This window comes from Bos mutus, chromosome 15 (assembly GCF_027580195.1).
Source record: "Bos mutus isolate GX-2022 chromosome 15, NWIPB_WYAK_1.1, whole genome shotgun sequence".
NCBI lineage: Eukaryota > Metazoa > Chordata > Mammalia > Artiodactyla > Bovidae > Bos > Bos mutus.
This window is the reverse complement of record NC_091631.1, coordinates 74377931-74400566: the sequence shown is the minus strand read 5'-3', so window position 1 is coordinate 74400566 and position 22636 is coordinate 74377931. Positions and strand designations below refer to the sequence as shown.

At 37.0% G+C, this 22636-nt stretch overlaps 1 protein-coding gene across 5 annotated transcripts in view; it reads left to right on the top strand.

Annotated features, from left to right (window-relative positions):
- Positions 1-6697, top strand: part of DCUN1D5 (defective in cullin neddylation 1 domain containing 5) — a 33411-nt gene extending 26714 nt beyond the window's left edge. For all 5 annotated transcript variants that reach the window (XM_070384342.1, XM_070384341.1, XM_005887859.3 and 2 more), the window contains one exon: positions 1662-6697. In XM_070384342.1, the coding sequence (XP_070240443.1) occupies positions 1662-1717 (56 nt within the window). In that variant the 3' untranslated portion in view covers positions 1718-6697. The remainder of the gene's footprint in view (positions 1-1661) is intronic.
- Positions 6698-22636: the final 15939 nt, after the last annotated feature.

The window sequence follows — 22636 nt, the reverse complement described above, 5'->3', positions numbered from 1 at the left end:
AAGTGCAGTCATGATTTTAAAAATAGGAAAGCAAAACAGCTATAGTAGCAAAAGCTTTAATATCATAATATCCATTCACAATATGGCAAATAATGTCAATGTAACTTCCTTCAGAAATTATTGAGTAAACAGTCAATAAACTATGATTAAAATATCTGTCAGTCCCCTTGAGTGGAAAACCCAGGATGCCATAGGTGTTGGAGGCAATGATGAATTTTTAGATAAGCCAGATGAATTTTCTAGAGCTGTAAGTTTTTCACTCCCATCACAAGTTTGGCTGCATGTGTTGTTTTCATGTTGCAAAGCATTGTATAGAAAAGATTGTTATTGCTGTTTGGTTGCTAAGTCGTGTTGAACTCTTTTGCGACCTCATGGACTATAGCTCTCCAGACTCCTCTGTCCATGGAATTTCCCAGGCAAGAGTCCTGGAGTGGGTTGCCATTTCCTTCTTCAGGAGATCTTCCCAACCCAGGGATTGAACACGGGTCTCCTGCATTGGCAGGCAGATTCTTTACCACTGAGCCACCAAATGTAAACTGAGGTTAATGGACTTTTGTGACACTGAAGAAACAAAATGCTGAAGAAAGGATAACTTTATTTCTTTCTGTATATATTGTGTCTTCCATTTACAAAATAGTGTAAAATTTAATATTTTTATAAATAATACCTTACAGCAGTAAACTGGCAGCTCAAGGACTATGTCTGTCCTGTAGATATGTATTTTCATGTGCATTTGAGTCAGCGTTTTAACTGAGAGGTTTTGAATAAAAATATAGCTTCTAGATTTGTTTGAAAAATTACAAAATCTGACAGAACTGTTCCTGTGTTCTTCTATAGGAATTCGGTTGGAACCACGTAGTGGCTTATGTTGCACTTGCTTTCTGGTGTGCTGGTCCACAGTATGACAACATCTAGGTTGCTTTTCAGTTGTCATTTATTATTATGCTAGTCTCCTGTTTTTCTTACAGTAGAGAAATATCCATTAAAAGCGAGAGAAAAAGTGAGCTCACCAGAGGGTTGTAAGAAGAATAGGGCAAGCATATTTCTTTATGGCAATGAGTTTTCCCTACATTTCCAAACAGTAAACGGTGAGGTTTAAATATTGCCTATCTGACTTCTATAAGTAAGTAAATTTGAACTCCCTGTAATATAAAAATATCTTTTTACAATAGTTCTTAATGCAGGTGTTGATATTTATTAGGTACTTGCTTTGTGTTCAGATCTATAGTAGGTCTTGTACCTGGAACAGTATATGGCCACACCTTCAGTACACTTACACATTTCTTGGTAAGGTAACAGAAATACTACGTTAAAACACTTTTCATATTATTTAATAATTAATTGGCAGAAAGCCATGGGCAGTTAGAAAAAGGGAGAGGTTAATATTGACCGAGTTATCAGAGAGTTCATGAAACACTTAAATCTTGAGAATGTGGTTTGTACAAATATCCATTGTGGAAAGTCCCTTATGTTTTATTTAAAAAAAAAAAAAAAAAAACAAATGGCCAAGAAAGCACCTATTAAGTAGAAGAGGGAGTCTGGAAGGAAAATACCTAAAGAAGGGAAAGGTCAGTTTCCTATTGTCACCATAGAGTTTGTTTTATATAATTTAAGAGATAAGTTCACTGAATTCTAATAAAAGTTGTTTCTTTTATTTCTAGGGCCTGTTCTTCTTGATGAATTTGTTGAGTGGCATAAAGTTCGTCAAGCATCATAGCAAGAAGTATTGTGAAGAAAGTGCAAACCTTTTGATCCTGACGTGTGTACAGGCTAATGAGATGAGAGGGGAAAAAACCTAAGGGGTGCATTTTCATTCATATGAAAGACTTCTCATAGTACTTTTTTTTTTTTCCTTTTTTTTTTAAAGGACGTTTTCTTGTTACATGTTATGGGCGTTGAGCCACACCTCTTCTGAGACTGAATATTGAAGTTTTTGTTTGAGTTATGTTTATAACATTTATTTCAGAACAATAAAGATTCAGATTTGTGACAAAGGCCTTAAAGTGAAGATGTCCGTTGAGTGTCAAGAGTGGTATTTATTTTTGTAAATTTTAATTCTTGAATTTTAGAAGTCTGTCATACCAGAAATTTGTGGAATTTTAAAGGTTTTAAACAGTCTTAATATTTGGCAATGTACTCTGTTCATGGTATAGCTCATATATTCATCTCTGCACAATCAGAAAGAATATTTATTGGTCTTGACTTCTTGGGTAATTTCTGATGCAGCTAATAAAATACGTTTCTGGATATTGGGCAAGTTTAGCTGTGGTTTTCTGTGAAAGTTGCCAACATATTATGCATATTCTTTATCTGAAAAGTTTACAGTTGGAAAGATTATTGTGTTGTTACTTTGTTTTCTAACCATTAAATAGTATTGTCAATAAGTATAAATCAGCATCGTATGTATACTCTTAATGTGAATTTTACGTTTTCTGTATTCTATCAGTTTAAAATTCCATTATATTAGAGCAAGTTTCATATATTAATGGTCTCAAAATCAGTTAGCCTTATGAGAAAATTAAGACCATTATTGAAGCTGTGTATCATCATTATTGTTGTTGTTCGTGACATATATGTGATCTTTTTAACTATCATTTCGTGATTTGGGGAGTTGTGTTGAGGACCACTCCATCCCAATCCCCCTTCTTTTTGGTTATTTGAGAACCTTAGCTCTGATGTTGTGGATTTAGTTAAAATATGTATTAGAAAAACGAGAATACGGACTCATGGGAGAATTCTGGGTGTAATTGTGCACAACTCAAGGGTACCATTTACATTGGTACAAATTACATTGCTAATTGTCACAATTCTCTGACCGTTGGCAGTGAAGTTTCCTGAAGACAGGACCGTCTTTTTTCTAATTCACACAAAAGGTGTCTTTTTGGACTAGCAGCAGGGCTGTTTTTACATTCCTCTTAAACCATCCAATATCCCAGTGAAATGAAAACCGTATTCACATTTACAGTCAAGTCACAGCTTCAGGAATGTAATTCCTAATTATATGGAGAAAAGTAAATAGGTTGCTTTTCCATAATAACATTTCTATTGGGATTTAAGGTAAAGGTTGGTTTTTGGTGGTGAATTTAATGAGTGATTACAGTAGTGATTACTTAGGGAGAATAGCATTTTAAATAATTTTATGTTTTTGCTTTTTTTTTTTTGCTTTTTGGTTGAGAAAGAATGATTGCCGTTTTTATTTCTTCATGACATCACTATGTACGACTTTGTGAAACACTGATATAATAATGGAAAACAGTTTTTCCCTTAAATGTCTGATAAGGATAATTTTCCTGGAATACTGTGTCAAGTATTAGAATCACTGAATTATCGGAACTGAGCATACTGACAGTGAGTGTTACGACATTATGACTGGTGTTTTAGTATTAAATGTATTATAAGTACAGTCAGTCCTCGAACAACATGGGTTTGAACTGTGTGGTTCTGCTTATAGGCAGATTTGTTTTCAGTAAATACGCAATCAACTCTCTGTGTCTGTGGACCCTGCATCCGTGTATAACAGGACCTGTGGGATAGAGGACCAACTGTGGCTCTTGAGCATCTGCAGATTTTGGTAAACTTGGCAGCTGCTGGAGCCAGTGTCCTTTAGGTCCTGCGGGATGACTGTAAAGCACTTAGGTTTTAGACATTTGAATCTTTATGATATGACTCTTCAGGGAACAACTTGTGAATTTGAAGAATATTGCCCATCTTTATTTAATTCCAAAATATATAATTTAAATGAAATTTTATAAGTTGTCAATTTATGGCCTGAACAAAATTGTTTTGTCTTTATAAGAAACATTTAAAAATTATAGATGCCTTTTAAAGAAATAAAATATATGAAACAATTTACTTTGCTTACTTATCCAAAGATTCCTTTAAGACTTTGAATCTGGAAATTTAAATGAAACTTACTGTATCCTGAAGTCAACAGCCCCATTTTACTCAGGCTGTGCTTGGTTTACTCTGCTCTTTCTAATTCTCCAACCTTCTTAGAGTCATAACTCAACTTATTTTGGAAGCAAACTGAACTCTGCCTCATTCATCTCAGGATATGGGCTTGTCCCTTCTGGTCATTTCTTTTTTAATTAGTATTTGAACATAATTTAATTTATTGGAACTAATGATCAAGAGGTTAAGTAGTGTAAGTAAAGAGGATAGTATTAAGGAGCCAGCAGTATGAATAACAAATCTTCTGTTGGGGCTCTTGTTTTAACTAGTTAGCTTTAAGTGCCTTCCCAGGAATCCTGTTGTAAAACTTCCTTTAATGTGGAATAAAATTCACTGGTGCTTTATAATTAGAAACTACTTTCTTCTTATAGAATAACATACAGATGGAATACTACTGGAAGAAAGTAGAGCCAGGTGTGGATTCTGAACTGTGAGTGGGTGGAGAGGTTGTCTCCCAACCCCTTGAAGCCAGTGATTTATTAACAAGGCATAGTATCTTTAGGAACTTGCCAGTTATTCAGGTAACTTATTTGAATAGGAGATAGAAAATGGTGTGTTGTGGGCTTATCTGACTTTATTGCAATGTTATCTCTTATTGTCTTACAATGTCTTCTTTTTTGACTGCTCACAGTAAAATTCTTGACGTAATCCATTTTTGGTTGTAGTAGTATTTTTATGTGTAATGTACAGGTTTTTTGACTTGAGTTTTACTTTGAAGTACTCTAGTGTTTCTTAAAGGGCTCCCTGGTGGCTCAGTGGTAAAGGATCCACCTGCCAAGTAGGAGATGTGGGTTTGATCCCTTGGGTCTAGAAGATCCCCTGGAGAAGGAAATGGCAACCCACTCCAGTATTCTTGCCTGGAAAATCCCATGGACAGAGGAGCCTGGTGGGCTACAGTCCATGGGGTCGCAAAGAGTCAGACATGACTTAGCGACCGACTACACACAAGTATTTCTTAAACTGGAATTTGAGGGCCTTCTATGGGAATGTTAGATTGACCCTGAAGAGTACTTCTCTTAAATTCAAATGCCTTTTTCATCTAGTGAGCCGAAAATTTATCTTTAGTAGAATTAATGCCATCACTTTGTGTGGGGAGGTGAGTAGGATAGTAGAATTTTAAAGCATAGTAGTTAATGTAGAGTATTAGCAATGAAACATTTTACTTTGAACAAATGATTTCTTTGTCAAAACATGTCCTTTCTCCTTAATTGATGATGTGAAGTTATGAAAGCATTTATTTGAAATATATTACATACTCAGCTTGATAAACAAGAATACTGACTTTTTTTTTAAAAACTGCTTTCTTGAAGGGTACTTAAAACTGTTGTGATCATTCCTAATTCAATAAAGTTTTGTTTGGGCTCTCAAGGCTCTTAGGGCCTAAAGTTTTGTAGCACATCTCATGTGCTTACTAAATGTCTAAAGCATCAAATAAGTTGAGGACACTTTAATTTACATAATTTAAATGCATTTCTCTGTTAAACTAAGAGAAAAGGCAAAGCCATCTCTTAATCGTACTTCTAAAGAATTCATAAAGAATTCTCTTTTTCTTGAGATAGTATATTTCTTGAGTGATATTAGGAATCATTACGTGGAAACATTTCAAGGTAGTGTTTATTTACTCTTCAGGAGAAAAGAGAAATAACAGCAAAATATCTTTGATTTTGTCAGGAAAGGCTGGTCTGGATTATTAAATATTCTAGATCATGTGATTTTTTAATGAATATGGTTTTATAAATATTTGTTAACAACCAGACAAGTTGCTTAAGATCTGGTCTTTTTTGTTGATAAACCTAGTTACCTATAAGTAGTAATGTGGAAGCCTAAACAACAGTCTGACTTTTATGGTCAAATTTATATAGATACAGATTATGAAAAGGTAAATTCCTGCCCCAAACCTCAGGTGAATTATTTCTAATTCACTGTTTATTGTAGAGGCTTTTCTAGTGAACTTTTACTTCACTGAAGCAAATCTTTAGCTCTTTTAAAGCACAATTTATTTACTTTTTGTCAAATACCATCTTAATAAAAAGTAAATTTGCTGTCTCCGTCTTACAGTCTTTTGTGTCCTGTACACATTGTGCTGCTTTGTTCCTAGACCAGTTGTTCATTTGATCATTTTCTTTTTATTTTGTGTGCTTTTATTTATTAAACCTTTTATAATATGGCTTATTTTTACATGGGTTCTGGTTTATCATGTGTTAAATATTCTTCAAAATATATCCAGTAAAAGGATTAGACTTTAACATGAGTATGAATTCTTACCTTAGAGTGCCAGTTTTTTTGGAGCTTTGTTGTATTTTATGGATCTGTGCTCCACAAATGTAAAACGTATATTAAAAATTTCTTAGTTTTCCCCCAAATTAGATCATGTTGAAGAAGTTTTATCACTTGCAATTTTGTTTTTCTCAGCTTTAGAATAATAAGGAAAACTGCCATACATGATGGATTATTTTAAGTATGAAGTAAAATTGTGGGTATTATGAAATATTCCAGTATGAGACAATTATTTTTAAAAGCCAACAAAAATAAGCAAAATGGATATATATAAAACCAGCTTTACCCAAATCGCTATGTGTGTATAAGTAAATTGTGTATCACCCATAATTTGTCTTTTCATGTAGAAAATAGCGTGGATAAAAGTTTTCACATATTTTGGTGAAAAGAGAATTTGCTTCCATATGACTGCTGTCAATTGCATTTGAAGAGGAAATGTGCATGTGAAAGAGGAAAGATAAAAGATAAATTATTTCAATAACTTGTTGTTAGAGACTTAGTATTATTAACTTACCAAACTTAGCAAAATTATTTTTTATGAATATTACATTAAGTACAATTAGTTTACCCTTAGTTCTTTCCTTGTATTATTCTGTCATACAAATCAGATGACTTATAGCAAGTTTGTGCACTTTTACTTTTATCTACAAATGCAGAAACCTTACCTGTTTTTGGATTTATATCATTTCTTGAAACTGCTATGAATATTGAGAGAGTTTATAGAAGTAACATCAGAGAAGCCTGATTTGATCTCCTCTTTGCCACATCCTTGTTACGTCAGTTTTAAACAAGTCACTTTACTTCTGTCATCTTCAGTTTTGTTGTCTGTAAAATAATATACTTACCAGTACCTTTAGGAACTTCAAAACAGTGCCCTATCCACAGTGCTAAGTAAATGTTGAATGAATACACCTAGATAATTAAATAGAAAGCAATTTGTTGTTGTTCAGTCGCTCAGTCATGTCTGACTCTTGCCCCATGGACTGTAGCACGTCAGGCCTCGCCCAAACTCATGTCCGTTGAGTCAGTGATGCCATTCAGCCATCTCATCCTCTGATGTCCCCTTCTCTCGCCTTCAGTCTTGCCCAGCATAAGGGTCTTTTCCAGTAAGTCAGTTCTTCACATCAGGTAGCCAAAGTATTGGAGCTTCAAAATCAGTCCTTCCAATGAATATTCGGGATTGATTTCCTTTAGAGTGGACTGGTTTGATCTCCTTGCTGTCCAAGGGACTCTGAAGAGTCTACTCCAGCACTACAGTTCAAAAGCATCAATTCCTCGGTGTTCAGCTTTCTTTATGGTCCAACTCTTAACAACTGTACATGACTACTGGAAAAACCATAGCTTTGAGTAGATGGACCTTTGTCGACAAAGTAATGTCTCTGCTTTTTAATACACTATCTAGGTTTGTCATAGCTTTTCTTCTTAGGAACAAGCATCTTTTAATTTCATGGCTGCAATCACCATCTGCAGTGATTTTAGAGTCCAAGAAAATAAAGTCTGTCACTGTTTCCATTGTTTCTCCATCTATTTGCCATGAAGTGATGGGATTGGATGCCTGATCTTCGTGTTTTGGATGTTGAGTTTTGAGTCAGTGTTTTCACTCTCTCACCTTCATCAAGAGGCTCTTTAGTTCCTCTTTGTTTTCTGCCATAACAGTGGTGTCATCTGCATATCTGAGGTTATTAATGTTTCTCCTGGGAATCTTGATTCCAGCTTTGTGCTTCATCTAGCCCGGTATTTCGCATGATGTACTCTGCATGATTTAAATAAGCAGGGTGACAGTATACAGTCTTGACATACTCCTTTTCCAATTTTGAACCATTCTGTTGTTCAATTAACTAGTTTTTTTTTTTTTTTAAACAAGTTTTTCCATCCTGTGTAAACCGAAATAGCTGAAATTTTTGTTTTATTTTACCACTAATCAGACTTAATTCCTCTTGAACTAAATACTGGGTTGGCCATAACGTTCATTCAGGTTTTTTCGTATCAGAAGAAAAGCTCAAATAAACTTTTTGGCCAACCCAGTGTTTCAGAAAATCTCAAGCATCTAGTATGTTTTAGGCCTGGATACAGCAGGACACAGAATAGACAATTATTTTTGAGCCTTATGGGATTTGGCTTTTAATTGATAAAATACAAAATTTATCATATGGTCGCATGTTATTAAGGGAAAATAAGTCGAGGAAAGGGTCTGGAGAGTGAGAATAGATAGGGTTGCTATTTTAAATAGTGTATACACTGATAATGTGGTTCGGAGCAGAAATCTGAAGAAAATGATTAAGCCATATATATAATCAGGAGAAGAGCATTCCAGGCAGGAATTTAAAGTCTACTGTTCTGAGCTGGTAGTCTGCGTAGTGTTTATAAGAAATGGCAAGGAAGTCATTGTGACAGTAGTGAGGAAGACGAGCTACTAGCCGGATTAGAAGTGAGGTTAGAGAGACTGGGAGTAGAGTGCCTGATTATAGTTAATCTTTGAAGGGCATCGTAGACCTTCCTACAGACTTAGACTTTGAAGTGGGAAACAGAGTGCTGATCAAAGCAAGGATGAAAATCAGTAGACTTAGTAATCTACATGAGAAGTGGGGTAGTTTGAATTAGAATGAAGGCAGTGGAAATAAGTGGTCAGATTCTGAAAATACTTTGAATAAAGCCAGTAGTATATGCTGATGGATTGGATGTGGGATATGAGAAAGAAGAATCAAGAATGGCCCCAAGATTTTTGGCTTGAAGAATGCTAAGAATGAAGCAGCCATATTTGATACTAAGGAGAGGAAGGCTCAAAGGAGGAGGTTTGAGAGGGAAACCGAGAATTTAGTTTTGGATATGTAAGGTAGGCCTTTCACATGTCACTTCCCAGAGGAAGTGTCAAGTAGGCAGTTGGGTACTTGAGTCTGAAGTTAAAGGAACAGAGCTGAGGTGGATATGTGTATGTGACTTCAGTATATAGCCTCAGTTTTAAGTCAGGATGGGTGAGATCTTAGTAAGGATAACCAGAGAATAGGATTGGATTGAAAATACGTGATTTGTGAAATTTTAAGCCAGCTTTTGTGGTTTTTCAAGTAGAAATGTAATGTTAGCATTTTCTACTACACACAAAATCATTAATGTTATGGAAGCTGTGAGATTTAAGAAATAAGAATATATAAGCATATGACAAATTTAAAAGGGGAATGCCATTTTATTCTTTTAATGAGGCTTTTTGTTTTGGGATAATGATACAGTTTTACATTTTAATGTCTCTGAAATGCTAGTTCTTTTTTTCTGATAGTTGGAACTTGCTATTCTGATTGCGTTTGTGAGTTTGAGCACTAGAGGGCAGACTTGCCTCGAGACTATAAGGTGCTGTGAATGGATGTAGCCAAATGTCTGAACTATATTCAGTCCCAATTAATGGATAGATTTGTCTTGCAAGTGCCCAGTGTCCTATCTACTATGTTTTTTCAGCTCCTGGGAAACCATAAAATTACGATTTTATCCTATGATTGATTTTAATATCCTAGACTTTAATCTAGAATCAGTAGTTGATATTAATATGTATTTGCACATGAAGTCCCAAGAAATATACCTGTAGCTTACTACAGTTATATTAAGATCTTATATAGAGCATCCACACATACATTAACATAAGAGAATTTGAAGCCAGTCAGAAGAAATATTGGTCATGAAAACATTTATTCAGGAAATGTATTGAGCTGTTAACTTTGTGTTATCAATTGTGATAAAGAGTTGGGACTACAAAAATAAGTAAAATACAGTCCCTGCTTACATAAGCTTTGGTGTAGCATATTATAGCACTTAATATCTTGTGTTGTGTTTATTTAGATATCTTCTTCCTTCAGTGATAGAAGTCCTGACTCATTTATTTTTGGTACTTCCAAGTGCCCATCACAGTGCCTGGTACTTAAGTTAGTTCATAGTGTATGGATAAATTAATGAGAAGAGACAGAAAAAGAAAAAAGAGGACTTTTGCAAAAATCTTATTTTCTTTTCATAGTTTTCCCTTGCAGAAAAGCCCTCCTGTTAACAAAACAAAAATGGTTATGGAGATTATTCCAATACTCCATCTGCTCCCACTCTTGCTAATAGTCTTCATCTCCGCCCATGGTTAAGAGCTATGAATAGAAATATTAATGTCCTCCTTAGAACCGCTGAGAGACTTCAGAGCAGCAGAGGGGAAAGATGCTGTCACCCCCCGCTTCTGACCAGCGCTGGGATCAGTCACGCTCAGGAGTCTGGTGCCTGCACTGGCAGCGGAGTATCTTCCCTGGTACCTGCCTAGCTAAGGGGCTCCATGGCTGCATGACACGACACCCCATGCAGCCGTGCTTCTGTTCCTACAGCAGGGTTCTCTTTACCTTTGGTTTCCTACCCGCCCCAAACACAACTTAATTTCTAACCAAATTAGTATGGCACTAGTTATGCGCTATGTGCTTAAGATCCTTTATTGTGATATCCTGTGGATTTAAAAACTTTAATTCCATCTTTTTTCCCCATCTGCCTTATATTTCTCACCACCCTGCTTGTCAATCTTACAGTCAGATGAGCACTATTAACTTAAATATGAAGTTTAAAAATAAAAAAAAAAAAAATTACCTTCATAGAGAATGGAGGTCTAGCCTTTTTATAGTCCCTGAAGTGGAGAAGAAAGAAAAATGCGGAAGATGGATGACTCCTATCTGGCTCTTGTCAGTCTGAGAAGTTTGAAGTGAGACAGTTTTCTGGAATGAGGGCACTCTTCACCCAGTAAGTTTGTCCACACATGATCGTGCTCCTTAGACCTTTTAGGGTCCCTACTTCTGCATGCTAGTTCCTCAGTTTTCTTTCTGAGAACAGAATAATATTCCTTCCCTCGTAAGATTATTTTGAGGATGAAATGAAATAATCCGTGCAGTAAACATGAGTTACTCTGGTGTCTGGACAGCAGACCAGTTGGACTTGGTAGGATGGATTGGTGTTCGTTAAGTGTCATTTATTATATAGTAGAATTAAGTCATGGTTCTCAGACAGGAAAGGATCTGCCTGCAAATGCAGGAGACTGGGTTTGATCCCTGGGTCAGGAAGATCTGGAGACGGGACTGGCTACTCACTCCAGTATTCTTGCCTGATTCCATGGACAGAGGAGCCTGGTGGGCTACAGTCCATGGAGTTGCAAAGAGTTGAACGTGACTGAGCAACTAACACTTTTACTTTTTTTTTCAGAATTAACTAAATGGCAAAAAAAAAGTTGATCTACTAAATCAGATGCGTTTAGAGATGCAAATCTTTTAACAAATTAGTCTCTAATGTCAGTGATATACAGTGACTTGTTTTATTTGCTCCATTAATGTGGGGCATTATAGTGAAATTGTTCTTCAAAGAGATGTTGCTGCTGCTGCTAAGTCGCTTCAGTCGTATCCGATTCTTTGCGACCTCTGAGACGGCAGCCCACCAGGCTCCCCCGTCCCTGGGATTCTCCAGGCAAGAACACTGGAGTGGGTTGCCATTTCCTTCTCCAATGCATGAAAGTGAAAAGTGAAAGTGAAGTCGCTCAGTCGTGTCCGACTCTTCGCGACCCCATAGACTGCAGCCTACCAGGCTCCTCCGTCCATGGGATTTTCCAGGCAAGATGTGACTAAATGAGATAGATGATCAATTTAAAGTGTACTTGGCACCAAGTAGTAAGCACTCAGCAACGTTAGCTCCTGTAGCTGTCTTTAAAAGTGGACCAATTTGATCTTACAGGAAGGACTCTATTTTTTTTGAGACAAATAGTTAAAAATTATAAAGCCAAAATACTATGTATTATTATTTGACTCTCTTAAACAATTGTTTAATTAAGTAGCAGGATTCTTTTCCAAAAGAACTTGTACTTAAAAGCACAGTATTTAAAGACATGCTCTGGTTGAAGTAGGAAAAGTCCTCTCTCACCACCCCCACTGCCGCTCTCACTTCTGAGAAACCTCAAAGGAACTCCTAGGTCTCTCACGTGCATATTTTGAAATCTACTGCGCCCGTATTTGCATTTTGGCCTGTCAAACGTGAATAAAGTAATAGAATGAGAAGGCTCGGACTCTAGAAATTTCTATTTAATTCTCTGCATAAAAGTAAAAGTGTGGCTGACATTGTTTTAGGATGAATTGAGATGTATTTCAGCGTCATTGGAAATGTTTATACTAGAATGATAAAGGGTATGATCATTCTGTTTTAGGTTCGTTATCTAGAGTTCATGACTTCCCAGGTGGCGCTAATGGTAAAGAACCCACCTGCCAATGCAGGAGACATAAGAGACACGGGTTCGATCCCTGGGTTGGGAAGATCTCCTAGAGGAGGAAATGGCAACCCACTCCAGTATTCTTGCCTAGAGAATTCCATGGACAGAGGAGCCTGGTGGGCTACAGCCCATGGGGTCACAAAGAGTCAGACACGACTGAGCGATTTAGCACATGCGTATCTAGAGTTGGTCTAAAAGAAAGTGATATGTATGAACTGCAAAGAGATTTGGAACTGATATAAGCGTGATTGGCTGAGGCTTCATTCACTATGGTCCCTTATTACATATAAAAAAGTTTAATTCCTACTCTCTACTTTTGAGGATTATCTTTAAAGGAGAAACAGCTCCGTTAACAGGGACAGTTAGTCATAAGTGTTCCTCACTCAGTGTCCATACGTAATAAGGGCTTAATAGATGTTTATTGAATGAATGAAAACATTTACATGTCTGTCTTCTTTCAAGTTACTTGAAAGGCCATGTTTTATCTTTTTTGTGCCCAGTGGTAGCACATGGCCAGTAAATGAGTGAATGTACACATATATACATAAAAATTTTACGTATCTATATTCCCATTAGACTAAGGTTCTTGAGGGATGAAACCATGTCTTAGCCTAGCGCCTCACTAATAGCAAGTTGTCAAAAATGTCTGTAGAACTGACTAGAACTTAAATTTGAATAGTACCAGAGTAGGTTCACAAAGCCTGACACCATGCCTTCTGAATACACGCTAAAACTATTTCATAATTGAAGACAGAGATTCCACTAAGCATTTTCTGAGTTAGGGCCAGTTGGATGACATGAGCAGCAAGCTGTCGGAGCTCAGAGGAGTGATAGTTCTTCTTAGAGTCGGTGCAATTTGATAAAGGTGGGTGGTCTTTTGGTTTCAGAACATGAATTAGACAGCTGGAGAGGAGAGAGGCTGGGAACAGGGAGACCGGTAAGGAAGGCATGATGTGGCAAGAGCCCTGGGCTCGGACAGAAAAGATCTGTATTCTCAGTATCCACTTTGCTGCTTACTGGCTGTAGAGCCTTGAGATGACTGTAGTTTCCTTTTCCTCTTCTGTGAAGTGGAGGTAAAATTCTTGTCCTTGTGGTATTGTACTTCAAAGTGTTTGTAACATGCTAAGTAAGACATAATGCTGTGCTTTGAATGCAGTGGGTTCCAAATACATGTTTGTTGAATGACAGAGAAAAAGTGGTGTTGATTAATGAAAAGAATGGAAGCCCTGGAACCTCAGCTCCTGCCTGCAGTCTGCCAGGGATTTGTTGACTCTAACAGGAAGAAAAGTAAATATCCGAAGCCACCAAATCTCATGATCAGAAGAAAGACTTTCTGGATCAGTTGGAAACTCCTAGGGGATGCTAAAGTTATGTCAGAGGTGAATAAGTCATGAGGTTTTCATGCTGACATTGTTTCTAAGATTGCTCCCATACTGAGGAGACAAACCACAAGGTACACCATGCAGAAGAACTTTTATGGAAAAAAAAGCTTCCTGAGGGATAAATGCTTCATTTGCTTTAACTGCTTGCATCTGTATTTACTAATGAGTCATTTTTTTCTTAATTGGTAATTTATCTTAAATTGGTCATAAGATATTACATCAAGTAGTCTAATGTTACACAACAATTGAAAAAAGTTGACAGGCCTCCAGCTGAATGAAGGAAAATATGATTCTTTTTGAGCTTAAAATGTATGAATTGGTAATAGTTACCTTGGTCTTTATGTTGTAAGATTGGATTTATTGAAACTTCTCCCTCATGTTCAAAAATCAGAGCCCCTTTCTTTGCCTCTGAAATCTCTTCTGCCTCCTGTACTCATTGAGGGTTCCACTCCTTATTTGGGGTCTGCTTATTTTTTAAGATATATCCTTTCTCCCTGTTTTTGAACTATTATAAATTTTGTATATACTTTTATTAGAGTTAACACCTAATTTACATGTTTGTTTTCTTAACTAAGCTGTGATCTGGAGAGTAGGGATTGTGTATTTTTGCCTTTTATTTTTCCAGTGTTCAGAACTATCCACAGTATAGGAAAGCACTTAATAAATGGAACAAATGAATAAATCAAGATGGACAGATAAATAAATGATTTTGCTTGTATAAGGTATCTGTCTTTTGTCTATCTTTTTCACTGTATGGCAGAAATTCCAGTACAGCCCTATTGTTAATGTTGATCTACTATTAAAGTTATTAAGCAAATGTAAATTGAAATAGTAAGTTCATCTTAATACAATTATAACATTTTTGCCTACTAAATAGATACAGATTTTTAAACTGATAAGACCCATGTGGATAAGGGTACAGGGAAATGGAAATTTTTATATTTTGCTGAAAGAAATGTAAATTGGCAGATCTTTTCTGGAAGGTATTTAGGAAAATATATTCAAAAGCCTTAATAATGTTCATATCCTTTCAACAATTCTATGCTTAGGAATTTATCCTATACAATAAATTAGACATTGGCAAAACATTTAAATCATATTTTACTGATAGAAAAAAGGAAATAAATGCTTAACCATAAGAAATTGGTTATATAAATTATATTCATACAATGAAGTGGGTTGCCATTTCCTTCTCCAGGAGATCTTCTTGACTCAGGGATAAAACCCATGTCTTCTTTATTGGCATGTGGATACTTTACCACTGAAACACCTGGGAAGCTCAGTGATAGAATTACCACGAGGTTTTATTTTTGCTTCATTCGTTGTATTTTCTGCATTGAATATGTTCAATTACTTTATTAATTTTAAAACACTATAGAAAGAAGCACACTTTCTCCTTTGCTGACTATACCCATCCTCCCAAGGAAGAAAGAGACTAACCTTGTAACAGGAATTTCCACCAGGACCCAGTGTGGCAAACCATTTTCTCTACCTGTTCTGCCCTGATGCGCTGTGCATGGTAGTCATAGCTTACAGTTGGAGCCAATACAATTCATTCAGTCAGGAAATATTTGTTGATACTACTACTGAGCCTTAGAACTTGGGATAAAAGGGTAAGTATCAAATCCTTGAAAGCTCATTGTATTTTGAGGTTTAATTTTTAAACTAGGAATTTAATAAAGAGAATCTAGTTCATTCCTTTCTGTTTGGAGACAGAGAAATAGATCCTAACAAAATTTGCCCAAGATTGAATGGATATAAGTGGCACATGTAGACTTGAATCTAAAAATTCTCTTTCTACTCAAGTGCTCTTTCTGGTCACTTAGGCCCCTCATTTTATAGAACTCTAATCTGTAAACTATAGATTCTCAAAAAGAAATCTTATACTTGATGCTTGTGTATCTTCTACAAAATCTTTCATTGGTAGCCTTAAATCATTTTGCTTTGTTTCATAGAACTTGTAGTTAACAAAAGTTTCACATCTAAAATTTCTGAATTAGTCATTAATTTTTTGCTCATGTTATACTTTTATTTTTAACCTTATCAATAAGTTTGGATAAAGCCAATTAAAATCTTTTGCCCCATCTTTATAAATGCATTGGTCCTTACTCTTGGGGAGAGGCCATTCGATTGGTCAGTAATCCATCTACCTGGCATATTATGCACAAAGATTATCTGCGATATGGATTTTGTCAGCTGGCAAAATATAGATACAGCATGCTTATATCACACCACTGTATGCCTGGTATTTACCAAATCCACTGCTTCACACGCTGCTCTCACTGTGTTGAAAGCATCCCCTGGCTGACACCCATCCTTTGAAACCCCCAACCCCAGGGTAGGCATTGCTTCTTCTGGGAAGGCATTGCTCACCTGTACCTGTACCTGTACCTGCTCACCTGTACCTGCTCTTACCTTCTGAATATAGCATTGGTCATGTTACATTGTATTATCTTGAGCTCCTTGAAACCAGAGATGTGGTCTTTTGTGTTCCTAATGGATTTAGTTCACCACGAGACCCATAGCAGGTACTCAAGCATATATTTCCTTGTTGATAAGATGAAGAAATGAATGATGGCATTAACAAATGCATTTCCTTACCATGTTAAAAAGTAAAGAAAGCTTACTTTGGATGAATTGTTCTCCATGCTGGTTCCTTGTGGTCACCTCTCCTTTATTCTTTAATCCAGTGTATTTTTCTCCTGAGTTGAGATAAAGATCTCACAAGGCTGCAGCTAGGAGAAGCCACCTTCTTTACTTCTGAAAAGTCAGGAAAACGCATGCCCATCCCTAATTCAGAATTTGAGCCTCTTGTCCCCCACCTTTCCCGTAACATCAGATGGTGCCTTGGTTATCACACTGTATATTCACTGAGAATTCTGAGTCCATATATTTGGATTCAACTGAGAACAGCAATGTGATGTGATGGGATGACCATCACACAGGGAGATGAGGAGGTGAGATGGAGCCCCTGATGTGCTAGGTGATCTTAAACTACCCATGTATTTTTCAAGTGTTAGATTGGTTTATTTCTCTTCCTTGGTTCTTGTCTCATCACAACAAAAATTTGGAACAACAGACTAAAGGTTAAAACAACAGAAAAGTTACAGCTCAGTTTAGCTCAAGCAGACAGATTTCTTACTAGACAACTCCCAAGACATGGGAGCAGGCAGACCCCAAAGGAGTCCTTCTCCTGATCCCTCTTGGCTTCCCCGTTTGTACATGCTGTCTCCTCCTTTCAGGTGTGCCCTGTGCAAAATAGAGCTTGTACCCACCACCAATCAAGAAAGAGAATGCAAATGGTCATACGCTTAAGGCTGTTTGACAACTGCAAGTTATATAACAGCAGGGTGTGTTGTATATATCTGCCTATAATTCAGTCTGTTATAATCAGATGTATATATGTATAGAATATGTATGAACTCTTAATGGGCTCCTAGCAGTACGATTACTTGAGAAAGCCCCTGTGGTTATTTTGTATCCACTGTGTCCCTAGGGTGCATGCGCAGGAGTTGGAAAAGTCTCTGTGGTTATTTTTGCAGTATATCCTGGAGCTCTCCTGGGTGTTTCTGGGATGGGGTTTAGAGATCAGCTTGCATCCTTTCCGGCTAGGTCACCCCTTGCTCCTCATGCCTAACTTCTACTTAACATGAAGTTTCAGTTTCTCATTTGTAGAGCGAAAGTTCTGGATTCTATAATCAAGGGCTTGGAAGGACCCTCTGCTGTAGTGCTTGCCCCTGAACAAACATCTTGAGCAACAAATATTACAAAGAAACCATAAAGGACTGAAAATTGCTGCATGCTTGTGCAATTGGGCAAATTATGGACAACAAGATAGAAAAAGAACAAACTCCCTCCCTTTACCCACTCTTCCCCACCAATCGCCACTTCTAAAAGAACTGGGAATAAAAACAGCATGTCCGAGAAAAGCAGGGCACTGCCCGTGCCCCGTGTGCTCAGCACCACCAAAGGGGTGGGCGGACCACCTAAAGCTGTAATTCCAGCTGGACTCCTGGACTTGCCCCTACCTTCACCCCATACAGGAAACAAGCTTGCCCCCACTGCGTGGAGCAAACCAAGGAATTTTATTTGTTTTCACTCCCCCTTGCTGCAGCAGTGGTCCCAGTAAGCCTTGCCTAAATTTCTTCTCTAGCCTCTTAATTTCTATTGATTGGGGAAGGCCAAGAACCCTGGTCAAAATCAGTTTTCCTCTCCAGTATTCTCAAAATCTAGTATGCTCTCTTACAGTATGGTGATGTGATCCTTTTGTTGTTGTTCAGTCTCTCAGTCGTGTCTGACTCTTTGTGACCCCATGGACTGCAGCACACCAGGCCTCCCTGTCCTTCACAATCTCCCTAAACTTGCTCAAACTCATGTTCATTGAGTCGATGATACCATCCAACCATCTCATCCTCTGTCATCCCCTTCTCCTCTTGCCTTCAGTCTTTCCCAGCATCAAGATCTGTTCTAATGACTCGGCTCTTTGGGTTAGGCAGCCAAAGTTTTGGAGCTTCCGCTTCAGCATAGTCCTTCCAATGAATATTCAGGATTGATTTCCTTTAGGGCTGACTGGCTTGATCTCCTTGCTATCCAAGGGATTCTCAAGCACCTTCTCCAACACCACAGTTCAAAAGCATCAATTCTTTGGCACTCAGCTTCTTGATGGCCCAACTCACACCCATACATGACTACTGGAAAAACCATAGCCTTGACTAGACAGACCTTTGTTGGCAAAGTAATGTCTCTGCTTTTTAATACGCTGTCTAGGTTGGTCATAGCTTCTCTTCCAAGGAGCAAGCATCTTTTAATTTCATCACTGCAGTCACCACCTGCAGTGATTTTTGAGTCCAAGAAAATAGTCTGTCACTGTTTCCACTGTTTCCCCATCTATTTCCCATGAAGTGATGGGGCCGGATGCCATGATCTTCGTTATTTGAAGACTGAAATTTAAGCCAGCTTTTTTTTCACTCCTCTTTCACCTGCATTAAGAGGCTCTTTAGTTCCTCTTCACTTTCTGCCCTAAGTGTGGTATCATCTGCATATCTGAGGTTATTGGTATTTCTCTGGGTGATCTTGACTCTAGCTTGTGCTTCATCCAGTCCAGCATTTTGCATAATGTGATCTTAGCTTTCAAAGAACCTGAAGTATTGGACTGGACTTTGAAGGTCAGTGCTCTACCCAATGCAGGTGTTATCTCTGTATATCTCTGACTTATTCAGGCTCTGCTTGACTATTTTCTGTAGTTTGATCTTACTTCCGCAAAGGACATCCCATTCTGTTTGAAACAACAGTCACTGCAAATGTCATTGCATCCTTTGCAAATACTTTCTGCCCTTCTGTAGGTTATTTTTTCATTTGTTTGTGGTTTTCTTTGTTATGCAGAAAACTTACATTAGGTCCCATTTGTTTATTGTGCTTTTTTATTTTGCCTTAGGATACTGATCCAAGAAAATATTTATTTCTGTGATTTATGTCTGAGGATGTTTGCCTGTGTTCTGTTCTAGGAGCTTCATGGTGTCATGTCTTATACTTAGTTTTTTAGACCATTTTGAGTTTATTTTTGTATATGGTGTAATGGTATGTTGTAATTTCATTAATTTACATGTAGCAGCCCAGTTTTCCCAAAATAACTTATTAAAGAGATTATCTTTTTTTCCATTGTGTTTTCTTGCCTCCTTTATAATAGATTAACTGATATCACTATGTGGACTCTAAAAATAATACAAATAGCACTATATAGAAAATAGAAACAGAGTCACAGACAGAAAAAAACAAACTTTTGGTTACCAAAGAAAGTCAGGGAGGAGGGATAAATTAGGAGCATGGGGTTAACAGATACAAAGTACTTTACACAAAATAGATAAACAAGAATGACTTACTGTATAGCCCAGGAAACAATATTCAATATCTTACAATAATCTATAATGGAAAACAATACGAAAATATGTATGTATGTAATAACTAAGTCACTTTGCTGTATACTTGAAACTAATACAATATTGTAAGTCAACTATGCATCAATAAAAATTCTAGTTGAACACTTCTCATATAACAGGTTCTGTTATGAGAGATGAAATTGTCTTTTGTTCCTGATGCAGCCTGTTTGTGCATTTACACCTCAGTGACTTTGCACATGCCATTCTTCTGCCTGCGTTACCTTCATTCCTTTTTCCATACACTGAATTACTCACTTTTTAGGGCACAGTTTAAACCCTTCTTTCAGTCAGAATTTTAACTCTGTCCTCTGTGCTTCATAGATGCTTTGTTATACTTTACAGACTTTTTACTACACTGATTTTCACACTGTATTCTAAGTGTCTTACATATCCGTGTGTTCTGTGATAGCTGAGACCATAACTGATTTATCCACAGTGCTTGGTACATGATGAGCATGCGTAAGTGAGTGAGTGAATGGATGAATATATTTTCTAGCATATAATTTAGGTTCTTACGTATAATAGCTGCTCAACGAGTAGTTATTGAAGAGTAAATGAACTTATAGATGAACAGTTGAATATACATTGATTGATCTTTGAGTTATCATAAAATATTGAACCTAAAAACAAGCATAAGACTCCAGCTTGATACAACCAGCTCAGGGTGTAGAGGATTGTCTACTCACCTCATTCTTCAAACTATCTTCTTTTTATGTCAGATGCACATTCACATCAACAGGAGAGAAACTAAACTGGGAGCTAAGCAATTGTGTTTTCTCTCTGTACTCAATGTGGCATTCCTGCCTTTCCCCATTCTCTTCACTGTAACCTAACTGAAGAAGTCCCCAGCAGTTTCCACTGTCTGCGTGTTACTCTGGCTCTTCTCTTAGCTCTCTGAGACATTCTTGCTTTTGTTTTTCATTTTTGTGCTTCCTTCTGTCTTTCGTGCTTGTCTATGCAAAACATTCTTGCCTCTCTGTCTTTAATTATAACTGATTGTGCTTATAGTGCAGTAACTTCATTTTTAAGATTGTGATATTCATCAAACAGCTTTCCTTAACATAAGTATCTGTAAGATTTTTTTTAAAAAGTGATTATTTAGAAATCTGGTTATGTTTAAAAGTGATATAAGCTTCCTTAAAAACAAAAGTTATGATTAAATACAGTCCACAGTATAGATTTATAAACAGTTTGCCCAGAACTTCATAGAATGTTATTTCCTTCCAGTTATTAAAATACAGATGTCTTCAATAGCTTCCATATGTTATCTGTCTAAGCAAATGCCTAAGGATACAGGTGGCAGTCACTGATTGGATCACGATACAGAAGAAGCAGCAGTATAGGCTCTACGTTTATGTGTGGAAGTGATGGAAAAAGGCAAAGTGCTGAAGTGACACCAGCTACTGCTGCAAGTGCCTTGAATTGTCTGTCCTGTGTCTTTGGGGGAAAAGGCATGAAAAGAAGCCAGGAAGGCTAAGGAAAAACAGGAAACTGTTCAGACTTCTTATATATGTAAATAGAAAGAATGGAAAAAAGCAAAACAGGAAGTACTTCAGAAGCATAAACAAATACTTATTGTATTACTTCATTGGGAAATTGTAGATTCTCCACAGTCCAATAATCAGAGAGTACCTAAATGGAAACAGTGACCACCAGGAGGAAAACCACCATGAGCCAGATTCTAACCATGAAAAGGCTTTCAGCCACTTAACATGTGAATTTAGAAAATCACTCAACCTCTGAAAAATAGAAATGGTCAAGAAAAATCCCAATAATATCTAAAAGTAAATGAGAGATCAGTGGAAATCAATATTCCATTCAGTAACTACTTTAAATATAAAACTCTATGTATTTCTAGGAGAATGGTCTGTCCATGGTGAATGAGAAGTATGTCGGCGAATCTGTATATCCATTTTGTGGAGTTGGTCTTACCCTTCTAAAAATCAAGTTGAAGACCAAATCAGTATAAATTTGAAAACCTGTATAAATTTTAAAACCAGCATAAATTTAAAAACAGAGAGTTCATTGTTCTCTTGCCTTTCCATAACACTTATTTACTAGCAGTAGAAAGAATAGAAGTATAGCAGTAGAGTAGTAGACTAGTAGTAGTAGTAGACTAGAAGCCAGATGACTTGTATAGATGATTTCCAGAGTTTGTCATAAGGTTCTAGTAAGATAAGGTATGACAAAGCACGTTATAGACTCTAAAAGGCTATGCAGTAATTTCAAGTGGTATGAACAAATTCAATGATTATCTGAAATGCATGTAAGTAGTAGTAAATTTATAGAACTCAAAATTACATGATTGGAAACTACTCCAATAAATGTCACCTTAAATTTGTATTGGACTTCCCTGGTGGCTCACACAGTAAAGCATCTGCCTGCAATGTGGGAGACCCAGGTTCAATCCCTGGGTTGGGAGGATCCCCTGGAGAAGGAAATGGCAACCCACTCCAGTACTCTTGCCTGAAAAATCCCTCGGACAGAGGATCCTGGTAGGCTACAGTCCATGGGGTTGCAAAGAGTCGGACACGACTGAGTGACTTCACTTTCACTTAAATTTTTTATACAACTATGATTAACATATTACTAGCTATTTAACTACCTTTTAAATCCACTTGGTGGTTTGAGCCTATTTAGTCGATGAAGAGACAGCTTGCTTGGCGTATGGGTGTGTTCACTTGCATCCACGCTGGGTTGCTCAGTCGTGTCTGATGGGGAAAGTAAGTTTTCAAGAACGCATTCTTCCTAAGGTTAAAGGGAAGCTTATAATTGCTAAACAAGGGTGGACTCTGCATTTACATTTTGAAGTTTTGCTCAGTAAATTTGGGAGGAGA